Source organism: Manis javanica, chromosome 1, assembly GCF_040802235.1.
Source record: "Manis javanica isolate MJ-LG chromosome 1, MJ_LKY, whole genome shotgun sequence".
Classification (NCBI taxonomy): domain Eukaryota; kingdom Metazoa; phylum Chordata; class Mammalia; order Pholidota; family Manidae; genus Manis; species Manis javanica.
In genome coordinates this window covers 152,653,727-152,673,108 of record NC_133156.1, presented here as the reverse complement: position 1 = coordinate 152,673,108, position 19,382 = coordinate 152,653,727, and the positions used below count along the sequence as shown (strand labels likewise).

Below are 19,382 nucleotides of genomic sequence, written 5' to 3'. Positions count from 1 at the left end.
ATTGTATTTCGTCTACATTTTTAAAAAAAGATAAATATTATCCATAACCATAACATCCTAAACTTCCAGTTAATCCATTTGTTTGATACTTTCCAAGATAATTAAGACTACTGCATACATGATGTGCTCTTCTTAAACCTGAAAAGTCTTTATTGAAAACACTTTACAAAACTTGCTTTAAACTAAGATTTTAAAATTCAAGTTCCAAAAGCAAACATTTTTGAAGGTTCAGAAAATAAGATGACTCATCTAGAGATAATTACTGTTAACATTTAGGTATTTCCTATTCTGCTATTGAAATATATATAAATGTGGGGCTATTATTCCTATATATGTATATATAATTATGATTGTCCAAAACCAGTATCTGTGGTCTTTATTCACTTTTCTCATATGTTCTTTTAAAAAATATAAATTTCAACACGTATGTTTCGTGTTCACACGTGTCCAAAGGTAATTTACCGAATCGCCTTCAGAGTGTTCCCATTTACAAGCTCACCAAAAATGGCTGAGAGCGCGTTTACCTCCACAGCACCGCGTAATTGTAACTAAACCCAAACTTCTGAGAACCTTGGAGCAGCACCTGCTCCAGCTATTCAAGTCCCCAGTCAGCCCCTGCGCGGCGCTCGGCCTTGCGCCCTGACCCTCGGAAGCGGATCCAGCCGGCCTGCCCCGCGCCGTCGCCGCTGCGTGGCGCACAGTGCTGACGCCACACGTACGCGCCGGACTGCCCTTCCAACGGCGACGGCGCTGCGTCACGGGCTTTCAGGCGCTTCGATCTTGGAGGTGGTTACCGCCGTGGGCCCCGCGCTGGCCTCCCGCGCCCTGGGAGTCCGGTCGGCGTCACGATGCGGCGCAGCAAGGCCGACGTGGAACGCTACATCGCCTCAGTACAGGGCTCCGCCGCAACACCCCGAGAGGTGAGCGGGCCTGGGGAGGCGGGCGGCCCCCGCCGCGCGGCGTCATGGTTCGTGGCGCCGCTGGCGCATTCCGTGGAGGCGCCGGCCGGCGGTTGCGACCTCGGGGCCGGGGGCGGGGGCCGTTGGCGCCCGCGCTTCCTCTTCCTGCTGGCCTGCTCCCGGCGGCCCTGCCTCGCGGTTTGCCCTGTCCGTGGGCGCACGGCCGCGCTCGCGCCGCTCCTCCTGGGCCTGGGCGCCTTCGTATCCGGCGGGTTCTACCCCTCCTGGACGTTGCCCCGCGGCGGTGGAGGCGGGCAAGGCCGCGCGGACTGGAGCAGCTCCGGTGGGCACTTGCTCTCGCGGCGGGGGACCGGCCGGGGCTTTCCTCGGACCCGGGAAGTGGCAGCCACATTGCAGCTGCCGGACGGCGCAGATAGTACTGCGAGTGTCCCTGTTACGAGGCGTCTGTCGCCGTGCGTTTATAACGATTCCGCACCTATTTCTCAGCACTCCCCCACTCCCAGCACTCTGGAAGCTTCTTTTGTTTGCTTCTTTATTCTTTTAACGGAATCTTGTGAATTCTACATTTCCTACCGGGCATTGTTTACTGTGCCTTAAAATTTGTAACCTTTTCGACAACGTGCTTTTACTTAAGTAATTTTTGTGGCGTTTTTTTTTTCTTTTAAAATAATGTGCTTGATACTTTCAGGATTCAACAGAACTTTAGGGACTTGATGTGGAGGTTGAGAAAAAGGCACTAAGGGTTGGCGTGCGCAGGATTTTGAGTCATTTTGGCTGTGTTAAATCACACCTCTGTCGTTCATAAACTGGGATTTGAGGCAAGCTGAACTTACTTCATCAATAGGATGGAGTGACTGTATTGATAGTATGTAGTGATCCATTAAAAAAAATTAGGGTAATGCGTGGCGCATAGTGAGTACTTAGTAAGTGTTGATGTTTAGGACGGTCATTCAAGGTCCCTTCTGGTCAAGGGTCTATGAGAATAAAGGTAAATGAGGAAATTTTAAAAAGAAAACCAGGGACGATCATGATTGTAATAACAACATAGTTGTATCTCTTGTCATGTGTTAGTCATACGTTGTCTTAACTTTGTTCTCCCAACAGTCCTGTGGATAGAGACCTGGAGAGATTAAAGATTTATTTAGGGTCACTTAGGTGACTCAGCAGGATTTTCGTAGTGGGTCTGATGTAGTTTCTTTTAGGACTAGTGGAGTAGGCAGGTTACAACCTATTCCTCTCCTGTATGTACCTACCTACAGATTGTAATTTCAAATTGCCAGTATACTCATAAGTACAAATTTGGTGCCAGACTAATAAAACAGAACCTTGTTGAGGGTTTGTGTACCCCTAAAATTTATAGGACTTAAAAAAAATGTTTAGAGCTTTAGTGAGATTCTTAGGACCATGTCTCCCGAAGGATTAAGAACCACTGGTCTAGACAGAAGTCAGAACGTTCTTTGAACTACCTGACTTTCCCATCAAATAAAGAGGTGTGGTTAAAATTCAAAGGATTGGTCATTGTGGCCACCTTTCTTTTACATTTACAGAGTAAATGTAATTTTAGTCAGTAAATTATTTTAGTCAGATGTTTTTCTTCAAACAAAGAGAAACTTTGGAACATGAAGATATTCTATAAATGTAGGTCTAAGCGAAAGGACAAAACGGTGCTTCGGTAGCTTGGAAGGGAGGTGGTGGAAGGAACAGGGACAGCAGTTGTGAAGAATTAGTATATACTTGGCTCCGAGTTTGGCAGAGACTGGCCTGTGTGAACTGACCATACTTTCTGGGATGCCCATGTTCTGGAGCGCGGTAGTGGGTCTGTCTATATGCTCATATGTTCCCAGGCTTCCACTGTGCTTTCATTTGTTTATTTCTTGTGTTCCATTTTCTAATACTACACACCTGCTTTGCCCTTGTTGAAAATGCCACCTGTTTCTTTAATTTTTTTCCCAGATGATTTCTATTTAGTTTTCCTAGATTTCCGACTAGTTGGTTTCCCATTCCCTACCTCTAATTCCTACTCCTCAGTGGCAATTTGACAGCACTTAGTTGTTTGTTCTTCCATTTACATCTGTACTTCATGCATATATACTTTTATTTCTTGATCTTCTTATCCACATTTCAGACAATTTGTACTGGCTTTCAACTCTGTTCCTCCAGACTTCTCTCCGCAGATGGTATTTCCTTCCTAATTCTCCCAGTTCTGTTACTGTAATTTTTAGTTGAATAAATATTTAGTGTTCATATAATTATGATAAAGTAAATATTTTTGCATGTGAGTCATCTTTATTGTGTAGTTTTGTTTTTACTGGAGTTAATTGCTTTATTTTTTGGTTTGTTTAGTTTTCTATTGTGTATTACTAATTCTTTACTCAGGCTCAATTTAACTCGTGTGATCAGGCAGGTTACATAATCCCTCAGTTTCAGAGGTTTTCTTGTGGAGCACTCTTGTCTCACTGCTCTACCTGGACTAGTTTATGCTTCTCTCTGCTACACAGTTCTGTTCCAGTGATTTTACTTTATCATCATGTTGATAATTCCCTTTTCTGTGTTAGACTCTTGATTTCTTGTAACTCATGTCCTTTTGACTTACTTTGTCTGTTTTGGTGCTGCACAGTCTCCAGTTTGCTTTGAGAAGGAATAGATGGTAAATTTTTTTAACATTGTGTGTCTGAAAAAGATTTTAGCTAATTTAGTTGATAATCTGGTTATCAAATTCTAGGTTTGGATAAATTTTTTTCTCAATTTTCAGAGCATTGCTTTATTTTATGCTTGTGCTGTTAGAAGTCTGATGTGATTTTTGTTCTTGATAGTTCATAGGTTCCCTGGAAGTTCCCTTTCAGTTGGCAAACTTGTTTTAAGTTCTGGGACATTTCTTGTATTACTTGTTTGAGCATTTCCTCTCTCTCTTTGTTTCTCTCTGGTGTTTTTATTAAGTAAAAATTAGTTCCAGTTTGATCCTTATTTGTGTCTTCTGTGCTGTTTTTGAGAGATTCCTTTAATCTGAAGGGGATTAGGGAACTCACTGAACATTACGTAGACTTTGTTTGTCCTCCTTTATAACCCCTCTTATCACCCTTGTCAGGACTCCACAGTTTGGAGCCCATCAGTTTATACTGAGAACAAATACGTTTGCTTCAGCTTGTTGTGGGGGAGTTGGGGAGTCAGTTGTCTGTGCAAGATAAGGGTAATGGGGCATCTTCCAGGTCTGAATGTTCCTGTTTTCAGGCCCACATCAGTTCTTGATACTTAGAAGCTTAAGTGAATTCATGTGTTTGTTTACAGTGGCATAAGGTGTCATGCAAAGGAGCATTGACTGAATTATGGATTGTCCTGTTATATAACACGGGCTCCACCCCTTCCTGGTTATGTATCCTTAATCAAGACACTTAACGCCCCTGGGCTTCAGTTTTCCTGTAAAATGAGCAGATTAGGGACAAAATATTATTAAATTTCCCCAAGATTTTGTTGTCCAGTATAATAGTCTTTAATAACTGTTGTTTAATTATCTTGATAGTTCTAAGGAGATGGTTGGGAGCAAAATAGGTAATGCAGTTGACTTTTCTATTATCCATTGACATTGTAACTTTTGGGAACCTGCTCTTTGAAAAAGGGGGACGAAAGCTCTGTTGCTTTTAGTGCTATCTTCACTGTTGTGTGTTATTGTCATAAACTTTGTTTTGTCTCTTGCATTTATGAGTTCACAGATGGGGTAAGTGCTGTGTGGCCCCATTTTGGTATATTGCTTATTTGCTTTTAATGATTAGCTGCAGTTCTGTCCTTCCTGAGCAGTTTTCTCAGGTAAGAATACTGAATGAAATTTAAGGTAGCCTGTACTTTAGGTTTAGACTACATTCTGTTAAGGGTACACACTCAGTACTGTCATACAAAGATAACTTGAAATAATTTTGAGTGTCACTCAAAATTTTGAGTGTCACCCTTTTGACATAAAATTAGAGTATATTTTTACAGCTTTGTTGAAATGTAATTCACCTACCATATAATTCACGCATTTAAAGTATACAATTCAGTGAGTTTTGGTGTATAACCTGTTTTAAATTGAAGTAAAATACTTATACTAAAAAGCCATTTTAACCAATTTTAAGTACAGTTCAGTTGTATTAATTACACTCATAATGTTGTTCAACCATCACCGCTGTTTCCAAAACTTCCCATCATCCCAAACAGAAACTTTGCAACCATTAAGCAATAACTACCCAGGTTCCCCTTCCAAATAGTTCCTAGGTACACCTTTAATCTACTTTCTCTATGAGTTTGCCAATTTTAGAGATTTCATGTAAGAACATACAGTATTTGTCCTTTTGTTTATGGCTTATTTCACTTAGCATATTTTAAAGATTCATCCACATTATATCATATATCAAAACTTGATTCTGTTTTACAGCTGAACAATAGTCTGTTGTAGTATGTATATAATCATATTTTGTTTAAACAACACTTAAGTTGTTTCCACCTTTTGATTATCATGAATCATGCTGCTGTGAACATTGGTGTACAAATAATCTGTTTGAGACCTTGTTTTTAGTTCTTTTGGGAAGAACTAAAGAGTGGAATTGCTGGGTCATATTCTATGTTTAGTTTTTGAGGAATTGCCAAAGTTTTCCATAGTGGCCACACAATTTTTCATCCCTGTCTGCAATGTTACTTCACATCCTTGCCAACACTCTTTTTTTTTCTTTATTATTTTTTATTGTAGCCATCATATAGGTGTGAAGTGGCTTTTCATTGTGGTTTTGATTTGCATTTTCCTAATTACTAATAATGTTGAGGATCTTCCTGGTTTATGGGTCATTTGCATATCTACTTTGGAGAAATGTCTACTCAAGTCCTTTGCCTTAGATTTCTTAGTTGAGTAATTGTCTTTTCTGCCATTGAGTTCTAGAAATTCTTTAAATATTTTGGATATGATTTCCAAATACTTGCTCTCTTTCTGTAGGTTACCATTTTAGTCTCTGTAATGTCAGTTGATGCACAAAAGTTTATAATCTTGATGAATTTCAGTTTAACTATTTTTTCTTTTGCTTTTTGTGCTTTTGGTGTCACGTCTAAGAATATATTACCAAATCCAAAATTATGAAGATTTGCCTGTTTTCTTAATGTTTTATGGTTTTTAGTTCTTGTATTTAAGTTGTTGATCCATTTTGAGTTAGTTTTTGCATGTGTTGTGAGGAAAGAGTACGGTTTCATTCTTTTGCACCTGGTACTAGAATGAACTTAGCATCCTGGCCAGAAATTGGTTGCCCATAGACTTACGGGTTTATTTCTCAACTCTAAATTCTATTTCATTGTTCTGTATATCTGTCCTTATGTCAGTACCACACTATCTTGACTGCTGTAGCTTTGTAGTAAATTTTGAAATTGGAAAGTAGTGAGTCCACCAACTTTGTTCTTTTTCAAGAATATTTGTCTATTTGGAGTCCCTTGTAGTTCCATATGAATTTGAGAATTTTCCATTTCTGTAGAAAAGGCTATTGGAATTTTCATTGGGATTGCATTGAATTCGTAAATTGCTTTGGTGGTATTAGACATGTTGACAATATTAGGTCATCCTGTTCTTGAACACATATCTTCATTTGTTTAGGTCTTTAATTTCTTTCAACAGTGTTTTGTAATTTTCAGTGTACAAGTTGTTCACCTCCTTTGTGCATTTATACCCAGGTACTCTTTTAGGTGCTTTTGTAAATGAATTGCTTCCTTAATTCCTTTTTCTGAATGTTCGTTGCTGATGTATAGAAGCTCAGCCCACTTTTGTGTGTTGATCTTGTATTCTGTAATGTTGCTGAATTACTTTTTAGCTCTAAGTTTTCTTACAGATTCTTCAGATTTTTCTGTATATAGGATCATATTTCTGTGGATAACGATATATTTTTAATTTTTTCAATTAAAATTTGGACGCTTTTTTTTTCTTTTTCTTGTCTAATTGCTCTCACTAACTTCCAATGCAATGCTGGAAATGGTGAAAGCTGTTCCTTATCTTGGGGAGAGTCTTCAGTCTCTCATCGTTGAGTATAATGTTAGCTGTGGCCTTTCATTATGACCTTGATTACCATGTAAGGATATTCTTTGTTTTCTGAGAGAATCCTTATATTAGTTTTCTGAGAGTTTTTATCAAGAATGGGTGTTGGATTTTGTCAAATGCTTTTTTGTTTTGGCAGTAATTGAGAGGATCATACTCCCCCCCACCCTCTGTTCTGTTATTGTATGTATTTTTATTTGATTCATGTTCTTATATTGAACTACTCTTGTGTTCCTGCGATAAATCCCATTTGGTCATGGTGTATAATATTTTTAATGTGCTGTTGAATTCACTTTGCTGAGGGTTTTTGGTTGAGAATTAAGAGTTAAATTTTTTTATTAGACTTTAACTGGAGTCTTAGGTACCCAGCAAAATTGTGCAGAAGGTACAGAGATTTTTTTCCCTAATTTCATCTATAGATTTAATGCAATCACAAGCAAAAGTACAGCAAGTTATTCTGTGGATATCAATAAACCTGATTCTAAAGTGTATGTAAAGACAAAAAAGACACAGAATACCGAACATAGTATTAGAGAAGGAAAAGTTGGAGGACTGACACTATAAGGCTATAGTTGTCAAGACAGTGTGGTATTAGCATAAGTTAAAATAGTAAAATGGGATAGAATAGAGAATCCAGAAATAGAGCCACATATAGTCAACTTGATCTTCAGGAAAATCAATATAGTGGAGAAAAGGTAGTGTCTTAACAAAGGATGTTACTTTCAGAGACTTCCTATTGAAGAACGTGAAACATCTCTCCACTTATTTAGTTACTTGATTTCATTCATTAGAGGTTTGTAGTTTTCCTCATACAGACCTTACACATATTTTGTTAGGTTTGTAACTCATTTTTTTGGTGTTAATATAAATGATACTGTGTTTTTAACTTCAAATTTCACTCGTTCATTGCGTGTATATAAGAAAACAACTGACTTTTTGTATTAACCTTATATCCTGCAAACTTGCTGTAATTGCTTATTATTTCCAGATGTTTTCTTCCCTGGTTCTTTCAGATTTTCTGTGTAGAGTCAAGTTGTCTGCAAAGACAGTTTTAGTTCTTCCTTCCCAATCTGTATACCTCTTACTTCCTTTTCTTGTAGTATTGTATTAGCTAGGACTTCCATTTTTGATTATGTGACATAGCGTTGAGAGAGAACTTCCTTATCTTGTTCCTGATCTTAGTAAGAAAACTTTGAGTTCCTTACCATTAAGTCTGATGTTAGCTGTAGGTTTTTTTGGGGGTAGATACTCGTTCTAGTTGAGGAAGTTCTCTTCTATTCCTAGTTAACTGAGAGGTTTTATCATGAATGGGTGTTGAATTTTGTCACATACTTTTCTACATTTATTGATATGATAATGCGATTTTTTCTTCCTTTTAGTTTGTTGATGTGATGAATTACATTAATTGATTTTCGAATGCTGAACCAGCCTTGCAGACCTGGGATAAATCCCACTTTGTTGTAGTATGTATAATTCTAATACATTGTTGTGTATGGTCTGCTGATACTTTGTTAAGGAGTTTTGAATCTATGTTCATGAGTGATGTTGGTCTACAATTACTTTTCTGTCTCGTTTTTTGTGTTAAGGTAATGCTAGCCTCATAGAATGAATTGTGAGATATTCTCTTGTTTTTAATCCTCTGAAAGGGGTTGAGAATTGTATAATTTTTCCCTACTGTTTGGTAGAATTCACCAGTGAACCCATCTTGCCTTGGTGTTTTCTCTTTTGGAAGGTTATTAATTATCGATTCTTTGATATAGACCTATATACATGATCTGTTTCTTCTAGTATGAGTTCTGGTGATTGTATTTTAAGGAATTGGTCCATTTCAACTAGATTATCAAATTTGTGAGCATTGAGTTAACAGTCTTCGTTTATTATCCTTCTAATCATGGTGTCTATAGTGATCCCCTCTTTCATTTCTGATATTAGTAATTTGTGTCCTCTGTCTTTTTTAAGTTACCCTGATGAGATGTTTATTGATTTAATTGATCTTTTCAAAGACTCAGCCTTTGGTCTTGTTGAGTTTTCTCTATTTCCTATTTTCAGTTGCATTGAATTTTGCTCTAATTCTTACGTCTTTTCTCCTGCTTATTTTGAATTTCATTTGCTCTTTTTATAGTTTCCTAAGGTGGAAGCTTAGTTGATTGATTTTAGATCTTTTCTAATATATTCATTAGTTGTTACAAATTTCTGTGCAGTGCTTTTGTTGTATCCCACAAGTTTTGGTAAATTGTGTGTAGTTTAAAATATTTTGAAATTTTTCTTCAGATATCTTTGAGCCATATATTATTTTGTGGTTTGTTATTTAATTTCTAAGTATTTTGGGACTATCCTAGCAGTCTTTCTGTTACTGATTTCTAATTTAATTCCAGTGTGGTTTGAGAACGTACATTGTGGGATTTATAGTTGTTTAAATTTGTCCAAGTGTGTTTCATAGTCCAGATGTGGTCTATCTTCATGAATGTTCCATGTGAGGTTAGGAAGAATGTGTATTCTGGTATTGCCTGTAGTCTATAGATGTTAAATATATCCACTTGATTGATGATGATGTTTAGTTCATCTGTGTCCTTACTGATTTTCTACCTGCTGGATCTATTATTTCTGGTGGAGGGGTATTGAAATCTCCAACTCTAATAGTGGACTTATCTATTTCTCTTTGCAGCTTTATCAGTTTTGCCTTACATATTGTAATGCTGTGTTTTTTAGACACGTACCACGTTAAGGATTTTATTTCTCCTAGGAGAATTGACCTCATATATTACATGTACGTTCCTCTTTAACCCTGATAACTTGCTGAAACTCTTGCTTTCTTTTGATTAGTGTTAGGTTCGTATATCTTTCTCCAGTAATTTACATTTATGTATGTATGCATAATTTACATTAGTGTTGGGCATACAATATAATTACATATATGTATATATAAATAATGTAGTAATGATCACCAACAATAAGTCTAGTTAACATTTATCACCATCGCAGGTACAGAATTTTTTTCTTGTGATGAGAACTTTAAAGATTTATTCTCAGCTGTTTGTAAATATGTAAGATGGTATTATTGACTGTAAACACCATGCTGTGTATTTCATCCATTTATTTTTTTATTAAGGTATTATTGATGTACACTCTTATGAAGGTTTCACATGAAAAAAAAATGTGGTTACTACATTCACCCATATTATCAAGGTCCTCCACATACCCCATTGCAGTCACTGTCCATCAGTGTAGTGAGATGCCACAGAGTCACTATTTGCCTTCTCTGTGCTACACTGTCTTCCCCGTGACCCCCCACACCATGTGTACTGAACATAATACCCCTCAATCTCCTTCTCCCTACCTTCCCACCCACCCTTCCCCTCTCCCCCCCTTTGGTAACTGCTAGTCCCTTCTTGGAGTCTGTGAGTCTGCTACTGTTTTGTTCCTTCAGTTTTGCTTCATTGCTATACTCCAAAAATCAGGGAAATCATTTGGTACTTGTCCTTCTTTGCCTGGCTTATTTCACTGAGCATAATATCCTCCAGCTCCATCCATGTTGTTGCAAACGGTAGGATTTGTTTCTTTCTTATGGCTGAATAGTATTACATTGTGTATATGTGCCACATCTTCTTTATCCATCCATCTTCTGATGGACACTTAGTTGCTTCCATATCTTGGCTATTGTAAATAATGCTGCGGTAAACATAGGGGTGCATATTATCTTTTTGAATCTGAGAAGTTGTATTCTTTGGGTAAATTCCAAGGAGTGGGATTCCGGGGTCAAATGGTATTTCTATCTTGAGTTTTTTGAGGAACCTCCATACTGCTTTGCACAATGGTTAAACTAGCTTACATTCCCACCAGCAGTGTAGGAGGGTTCCCCTTTCTCTGCATCCTTGTCAGCATTTGTTGTTCCTGTTCTTTTCTATATTGGCCATTCTTACTGGTGTGAGGTGATATCTCATTGTGGTTTTAATTTCCATTTCCCTGATAATTAGTGATGTGGAGCATCTTTTCATGTGCCTGTTGGCCATCTGAATTTCTTCTTTGGAGAAGTGTCTGTTCATATCCTCTGCCCATTTTTTAAATTGGGTTATTTACTTTTTGGTTGTAGAGGCATGTGAGTTCTTTATATATTTTGGATGTTACCCATTGTTGGATATGTGGTTTACAGTTATATTCAGAATATATATATTCAGAATACATACAGATATACAGATATATTCTCCCATACTGAAGGATGCCTTTTTGTTCTGTTGATGGTGTCCTTTGCCATACAGAAGCTTTTTAGTTTGATGTAGTCCCGTGTGTTCATTTTTGCTTTTGTTTTCCTTGCTCGAGAAATGTTCAGGAAGAAGTTGCTCATGTTTATATTCAAGAGAGTTTTGCGTATGTTTTCTTGTAAGGGTTTTATAGTTTCATGACTTATGTTCAGGTCTTTGATCCATTTTGAGTTTACTTTTGTGTATGGGTTTAGACAATGATCCAATTTCATTCTCTTGCATGTAGCTGTCCAATTTTGCTAACACCAGTTATTGAAGAGGCTGTCATTTCCCTGGTATTATGACATTTTAGACCATCCATTTCTACAGGCAATTTTTTTTAACTTGTTAAGTGAACAAAATCAAATTATTAATGATAACCTTGTTAGGACAGATTTTTAGTTCTTGTGAAAAATTTGCCAAATTCATAATGTGAAAAGTAAAAGAACTCTTAAATTTTTTTTTTTTAGAAGTCAATGAAGGGATTCTATTTTGCAAAACTGTACTATGAAGCTAAAGAATATGATCTTGCTAAAAAGTAAGTACCAAACTCTGAACTTGCAGTAGGTTTCTAAAATCAGTGCCTTTACCTCATGTTCTTCTTTGAAATGGGTGAATATTTTTTGGCAGTTCTTCCTAAGTGTGTCCTTGAAATGAGGGAATTCATTTCAGACTGATGTTAAGGACTAGCTTTGATTTCATGTAGATTGACTCTAGAATAAGTATTTTCTGCATGCTTTCTGCTTGCTTGTACCTAGGGCAAGAAATTGTTTGGCTTGAAACACTTTTTCTAAAGATTGTCCTGGGTTAGAAAAAAAAGAGAACCAAATTTATATCTTAATTTCTTCCTGGTTATATACCTGTCACTTTACCTGTCTTTCAGCTGGAAATAGAAATGAATACAAAATTAAACTGTGATTCCTGGAAAGGAGACAGTATTGTGTAAATGATATTTAATTGACTCAACAGGTGATACTCAGGTTTTGTCTCACCTATAGGGCCAAGAATTTGGTGATCTGATTTCCTGGTGTGGAGTGGTTTAAAGCAGGAAATTAGAAGGGAGGCAGATTAAAGGCATAGATAGGAAAATAGAAATGCTGATAAGTAAGGAAAATGGTAGCGCCTTTATTTAACTAACAACAATGGGCTGTTAACCCTTATTCCTTATTAATGGGACATTTTTTCCTCCAGTTTTGGTTTTTGGTGTCATTTCTCTTATGTTCACTCACTGAACCTACAAGATGCTTACTTTTTAGTTACTTGATTTAAGAAATGGAAATTATCAGCATTTGGTAATGTATTTAGTAATTTTTTTCTCTGCTCTAATTTCAACTCAGTACTGTTACATATTCTTTTATTTAAAAAGGTCAATACATTCTATTGTTACTTCAGAAATTGGCAATCTTTAGTAGTTTATAACTTTAAAAATATTTAATCACTTTCTGATTTCTGTACAAAACTCTTCAGTGGTTTACCAAATGTAATCAGGAAGAAAAAGTAATTTATGTTTTCATTTTTTGTGTGAGTAGTACTGGAAGAAATATTTGGTATATGTAGCATTTTATGGTAAAATGGTTATGTTGTCAACTTTGTATGTGTGTTTGTGTTCAAGTGTTATCCATGTTTTTCTGTGGATACTTTGAGTTATCTATATATTAGAGTAAATAGTGGTAGTCAAATTAGAGTAATGATGTAATTTAGTTTAGTGGTTTCTTTGGTTTAAGATGTACTCTTCAGTTAGCATTTAAATACAGTTATAAATGTGATAATTTGAAGATTATTTTTGTATTACTGTTTTTAAACAGATACATATCTACATATATTAATGTGCAAGAAAGAGATCCCAAAGCTCACAGATTTCTTGGTCTTCTTTATGAAGTGGAGGAAAACATAGACAAAGCTGTTGAATGTTATAAGGTAAACCACATAATGTTAAAATACAGCCCTTTGCACAAAAACATAATGCCCATAATAATTTAAATAATAATTAAAATATATATTGTGGATGTATAAAAACAAGCCTTGGTATCATAGCATTTCTAGAGACGCAGCTTGGAACAAGTTTTGAGTTATTTGGTACAGAGTATGCTATAATTTATCCTTAAGAGGTTAGCACTTGTAAAAGAAAGATTAATACCTAAAAGTAATAAGTCTAACAGTGATAAATGCTGTTATGCATACAGTTTTCTTTCTCTTTTTTTGGAGGGAGGGTGGCATTTATATAATAAAATCATAATTTTCCTTTAATTCATCTTCAGAAAAATTCCAGGATACCTTAATTTTAACAACTTTGAAATAACATGTGGTCATTGAGGAATAGAGTTTTTAATGGGGGCAGTGATATATTTTTAGATTTTATATATGAGTGTATGTACTTCAGGAATCCTACTAATTTATTATTTCTTTTCTGATAACAGCGTTCCGTGGAATTAAACCCAACACAGAAAGATCTTGTGTTGAAGATTGCAGAACTGCTTTGTAAAAATGACATTACTGATGGAAGAGCAAAATATTGGGTTGAAAGAGCAGCTAAACTTTTCCCAGGAAGTCCTGCAATTTATAAACTAAAGGTAAAAAACTGAACAAAACAATATAGCAGAATTAGTTGGGGAAAACTTAAGACACAACCATTTCCAGTATTTGGCATTTGAATAACTTTTCAGTAGCAAACCTGAAACCAGTGGAGGTGGGCAGTTGGTAGAAAATGGGTAAAGAAGGTCAGAAGGTACAAATTTCCAGTTATAAGTAAGTCATGGGGGTGTAATGTAGAGCATGGTGACTATTGTTAACAGTATTTTATTTATTTATGTATTTATTTTGTATTTTTTTTCTTTTGGTATCAATATAAAATCACATGGGCAACATTGTGGTTACTAGACTCCCCCCATTATCAAGTCCCCACCACATACCCCATTACAGTCACTGTCCATCAGCATTGTAAGATGCTATAGAGTCACTACTTGTCTTCTCTGTGCTATACTGCCCTCCCCGTGCCCCTCATGCCCCCCCAACATGATGTATGCTAATTCTAATGCCCCTTATTCCCCTTCTCCTTCCCTTCCCATCCAGCCTCCCCAGTCTCTTTCCCTTTGGTAGCTGTTAGTCCATTCTTGGGTTCTGGGAATCTGCTGCTGTTTTGTTCCTTCAGTTTTTGCTTTGTTCTTATACTCCACAAATGAGTGAAATCATTTGGTACTTGTCTTTCTCCATCTGGCTTATTTCACTGAGCATAATACCCTATAGCTCTAACCATGTTGTTGCAAGTGTTAGGATTTGTTTTCTTCTTATGGCTGAATAATACTCCATTGTGTATATATACCACCTCTTCTTTATCCACTCATCTACTGATGGACACTGAGGTTGCTTCCATTTCTTGGCTATTATAAATAGTGCTGCGATAAACGTAGAGGTGCATATGTCTTTTTGAAACTGGGATCCTGCATTTTAGGGTAAATTCCTAAGAGTGGAATTCTGGGTCAGATGGTATTCCTATTTTTAGTGTTTTGAGGAACCTCCGTATTGCTTTCCACAGTGGTTGAACTACTTTACATTCCCACCAGCTTTGTAGGAGGGTTCCCCTTTCTCCGCATCCTCGCCAGCATTTGTTGTTTGTATTCTTTTCTATGTTGGCCATCCAAACTCATGTGAGGTGGTATCTTGTTGTGGTTTTAATTTGCATTTCCCTCATACTTAGTGATGTGGATCATCTTTTCATGTGCCTGTTGGCCATCTGAATTTCTTCTTTGGAGAACTGTCAGTTCTTATCCTCTGCCCATTTTTTAATCGGGTTATTTGCTTTTTGGATGTTGACACATGTGAGTTCTTTATATTTTGGATGTTAACCCCTTGTCAGATATGTCATTTACAAATATATTCTCCCACACTGTGGGATGCCTTTATTTTCTGCGGATGGCGTCCTTTGCTGTACAGAAGCTTTTTAGCATGATGTAGTACCATTTGTTCATTTTTATTTTGTTTCCCTTGCCCAAGGAGATGCATTCAGGAAAAATTGCTCATGTTTCTATTCAAGAGATTTTTGCCTGTTTTCTTCTAAGAGTTTTATGGTTTCATGACTTACATTCAGGTCTTTGATCCATTTGAGTTTACTTTTGTGTATGGGGTTAGACAATAATACAGCCTCATTCCCTTGCATGTAGCTGTCTAGTTTTGAGAACACCAGTTGTTGAAGAGGCTGTCATTTCCCCATCATATGTCCATAGCTCCCGTATATTAATTGACCATATATGCTTGGATTTATATGTGGGCTCTCTAGTCTGTTCCATTGGTCTATGGGTCTGTTCTTGTGCCAGTACCAAATTATCTTCATTACTGTGGCTTTGTAGTAGAGCTTGAAGTCAGGGAGTGTAAATCCCCCCAGGTTTATTGCTTTGGCTATTCAGGGTCTTTGTGGTTCCATATGAATTTTAGAACTATTTGCTCTAGTTCATTAAAGAGTGCTGTTGGTATTTTGATAGGGATTGCATTGAATCTGTAGATTGCTTTAGGCAGTATGGCCATTTTGACAATATTAATTCTTCTTATCCATGACCGTGGAATGTGTTTCCATTTTTTGGTATCTTCTTTAATTCTCTGATGAGTGTGTTGTAGTTTTCAAAGTATAGGTCTTTCTCTTCCTTGGTTAGGTTTATTCCTAGGTATTTTATTCTTTTTGATGCAGTTGTGAATGGAATTGTTTTCCTGATTTCTCTTTCTGCTAGCTTATCCTTAGTGTATAGAAATGCAACAGATTTCTGTGTATTAATTTTATATCCTGCAATTTTCCTGAATTTAGATTTTAGATCTCGTAGTTTTGGAGTGGATTCTTTATGGTTTTTTGTTTACAGTGTCATGTCATCTGCAAACAGTGACAGTTTAATTTCTTCTTCACCAGTCTGGATGCCCTTTATTTCTTTGTGTTGTCTGATTGCTGTGGCCAGGACCATCAGAACTATGTTGAATAAAAGTTGAGAGAGTGGGCATCCCTGTCTTATTCCTGATCTTAAAGGAAAAGCTTTCAGCTTCTCACTGTTAAGTATGATGTTGGCTGTGAGTTTGTCATATATGGCCTTTATTATGCTGAGATACTTGCCCTCTATACCCATTTTGTTGAGTTTTTATCATGAATGGATGTTGAATTTTGTTGAATGCTTTTTCATCATCTATGGAGATGATCATGTGATTTTTGTCCTTCTTTTTGTTGATGTGGATGACGTTGATGGATTTGCTAATGTTGTATCATCCTTGCATCCCTGGAATAAATCCTACTTGATCATGATGGATGATCTTTTTTATGTATTTTTGAATTTGGTTTGCTAATATTTTGTTGAGTATTTTTGCATCTATGTTCATCAGGTGTATTTGTCTGGAATTTTCTTTTTTTGTGGTGTCTTTGCCTGGTTTTGATATTAGAGTGATGCTGGCCTTGTGGAATGTGTTTGGGAATATTCCCTCCTCTTCTGCTTTTTGGAAAACTTTAAAGGAGGATGGGTATTAGGTCTTCATTAAATGCTTGATAGAATTCAGCAGTGAAACCATCTGTCCAGGAGTTTTGTTAACAGGTAGTTTTTTGATTACCAATTCAATTTCCCTGCTGGTAATTGGTTTATTCAGATTTTCTGTTTCTTCATGGGTCAGTCTTGGAAGGTTGTGTTTTTATAGAAAGTTGTCCATTTCTTCTAGGTTATCCAGTTTGTTAGCATATAATTTTTCATAGTGTTCTCTCATCATTCTTTGTATTTCTGTGGTGTCTGTAGTGATTTTTCCGTTTTCTCATTTCTGATTCTGTTTATATATGTAGACTCTTTTTTTCTTCAAAGGTCTGGCTAGGGGTTTATCTATTTTGTTTTATTTTCTCAACGAAGCAGCTCTTCCTTTCATTGATTCTTTCTATTATTTTGTTCTCAATTTTATTTATTTGTACTCTAATCTTTATATGTCCCCTGTCCTACTGACTTTGGGCCTCATTTATTGTTCTTTTTCTAGTTTCTAGTTTCATTAATTGTGAGTTTAGACTGTTCATTTGGTACTGTTCTTTGCTGAGGCAGGCCTGTATTGCAATATGCTTCCCTCTTAGCATGGCCTTTGCTGTGTCCCACAGAGTTTGCAGTGTTGAATTATTGTTGTCATTTGTCTCCATATATTGCTTGATGTCTGTGTTTATTTGGTCATAGATCCATTTGATTATTTAGGAGCATGTTGTTAAGCCTCCATGTGTTTGTGGGCTTTTTTGTTTTCTTTGTGTAATTTATTTGTAGTTTCATACCTTTGTGGTCTGAGAAACTGGTTGGTACAATTTCAATCTTTTTTTTTTTTGAGAGGGCATCTCTCATATTTATTGATCAAATGGTTGTTAACAACAATAAAATTCAGTATAGGGGGGGTCAACGCTCAATGTACAATCATTAATCCATCTCAAGCCTAATTCTCGTCAGTCTCCAATCTTCTGAAGCATAACGAACAAGTTCTTACATGGTGAACGAATTCTTACATAGTGAATAAATTCTTACATGGTGAACAGTACAAGGGCATTCATCACAGAAACTTTCGGTTTTGATCATGCATTATGACCTATAAACAATCAGGTCAAATATGAATATTCGTTTGATTTTTGTACTTGATTTATATGTTGATCCCACATTTCTCCTATTGTTATTATTATTTTTATTTTTAATAAAATGCTGAAGTGGTAGGTAGATGCAAGATAAAGGTAGAAAACATAGTTTAGTGCTGTAAGAAGGCAAATGTAGATGATCAGATGATCAGGTGTGTGCCTATGGACTAAGTATTAATCCAGGCTAGACAAGGGCAGCAAGACATCCACGGATGCAGAAGATTTCTCTCAAAGCAGGGGGGGTGAGGTTCTGAGCCTCACCTCTGTTGATCCCCAAATTCTCACCTGATGGCCCCCCTGCGACTGTGCAATTTCAATCTTTTTGAATTGTATTTTGTATTTTTATTTAATTATTGTTTATTTTTTGTTGAAGTGTTGATATACAGTCTTACACTGCATGCAAGTATAACAGCACAGTGGTTAAACACTTCCCATATTACTAAATCATCACCCCCAGTAGCACAGTTTATATCTGTCAGCATAGGAAGATGTTACAGAATCATTAGCTATATTCTCCATGCTGTACTACCATCCCCTTGACCAACTTGTATTATGAATGAGAATTTTTGTGCCCCCTTATCCTCCCCACCTGCCCACCTCAACCCTTTCCCCATAGAAGCCACCAGTCACTTCTCAGTGTCTGTGAGTCTACTGTTACTTTGTTCAATTTGTTTTGTTTTTATATTCTACAGATAACTGAAATCATGGTATTTGTCTTTCTCTGCCTGGCTTATATCATTGAGCATAGTATCCCTAAGGTCCATCCATTTTGTTGGTAATGTCAGGATTTCTTTTTTTTTATTGTTTAATAATATTCTGCTGGGTTTATGTGCCACATCTTTATCCATTCATCTATTGATGGGCAGTAGTTGCTTCCATATCTTCGCTATTGTGAAAAATATGATAAACGTATGGTTTATAATGTGCATATATATCAGTTGAGGTAGGGATTTTGTTTTCTTTGGGTAAATTCCTATAAGTGGAATTACTGGGTCAAATGATACCTCTATTTTTAGTTTTTTGAGGAACTTCCATGTTGCTTTCCACTGTGGCTTTACCAATTTACATTCCCACCAACAGTGTAGGAGGGTTCCCCTTTCTCTACATCCTTGCTATCAGTTGCTATTTCTTGCCTTTTGGATAGTGGCCATTCTAATTGGTGTGAGGTGGTATCTCACTGGTTTTGATTTGTGTTTCCCTGATGACTAGCTCCATCCACGTTCCCTGATGATTAGCAACTTTTCATATGTCTTTTGGCCATTTGTATTTCTTCTTGGAGAACTATGTGTTAAGGTCCATTTTTTGATCGGGTTATTTGTTTTTTGGGAGTTGAGTTGTATGAGATCCTTACGTATTTTGGATGTTGACCCCATATCAGGTGAGTTGTTTATGAATATATTCTCCCACACTTTAGGTTACCTTTTTGTTCTGCTCATGGTGTCCTTTTCTGTACAGAAGCATTTTAGCTTGATGTAGTCCCACTTGTTCAATTTTGATTTTGTTTTCCTTGCCTGAGGACATGTGTCCAGGAAAAACATTGTTCATGCTTATGTTCATGACAATTTAGACTGTTCTCT

The 19,382-nt window shown here is 36.6% G+C and overlaps 1 protein-coding gene across 6 annotated transcripts in view; it reads left to right on the top strand.

Moving 5' to 3' along the window:
• Positions 1-327: 327 nt before the first annotated feature.
• The window catches only part of RGPD4 (RANBP2 like and GRIP domain containing 4), a 78,489-nt gene continuing 59,434 nt past the window's right edge, over positions 328-19,382 (top strand). Inside the window, exons 1-4 of one of the 6 annotated variants that reach the window (XM_073238709.1) lie at positions 328-920; positions 11,666-11,733; positions 13,001-13,112; positions 13,613-13,765. In XM_073238709.1, coding sequence (XP_073094810.1) covers positions 849-920; positions 11,666-11,733; positions 13,001-13,112; positions 13,613-13,765 — 405 coding nt within the window. In that variant the 5' untranslated portion in view covers positions 328-848. Of the gene's footprint in view, positions 921-982; positions 1,243-11,665; positions 11,734-13,000; positions 13,113-13,612; positions 13,766-19,382 lie in introns of those variants that run through there. The other 5 variants (XM_037015407.2, XM_037015404.2, XM_037015405.2 and 2 more) reach the window with 5 other exon arrangements.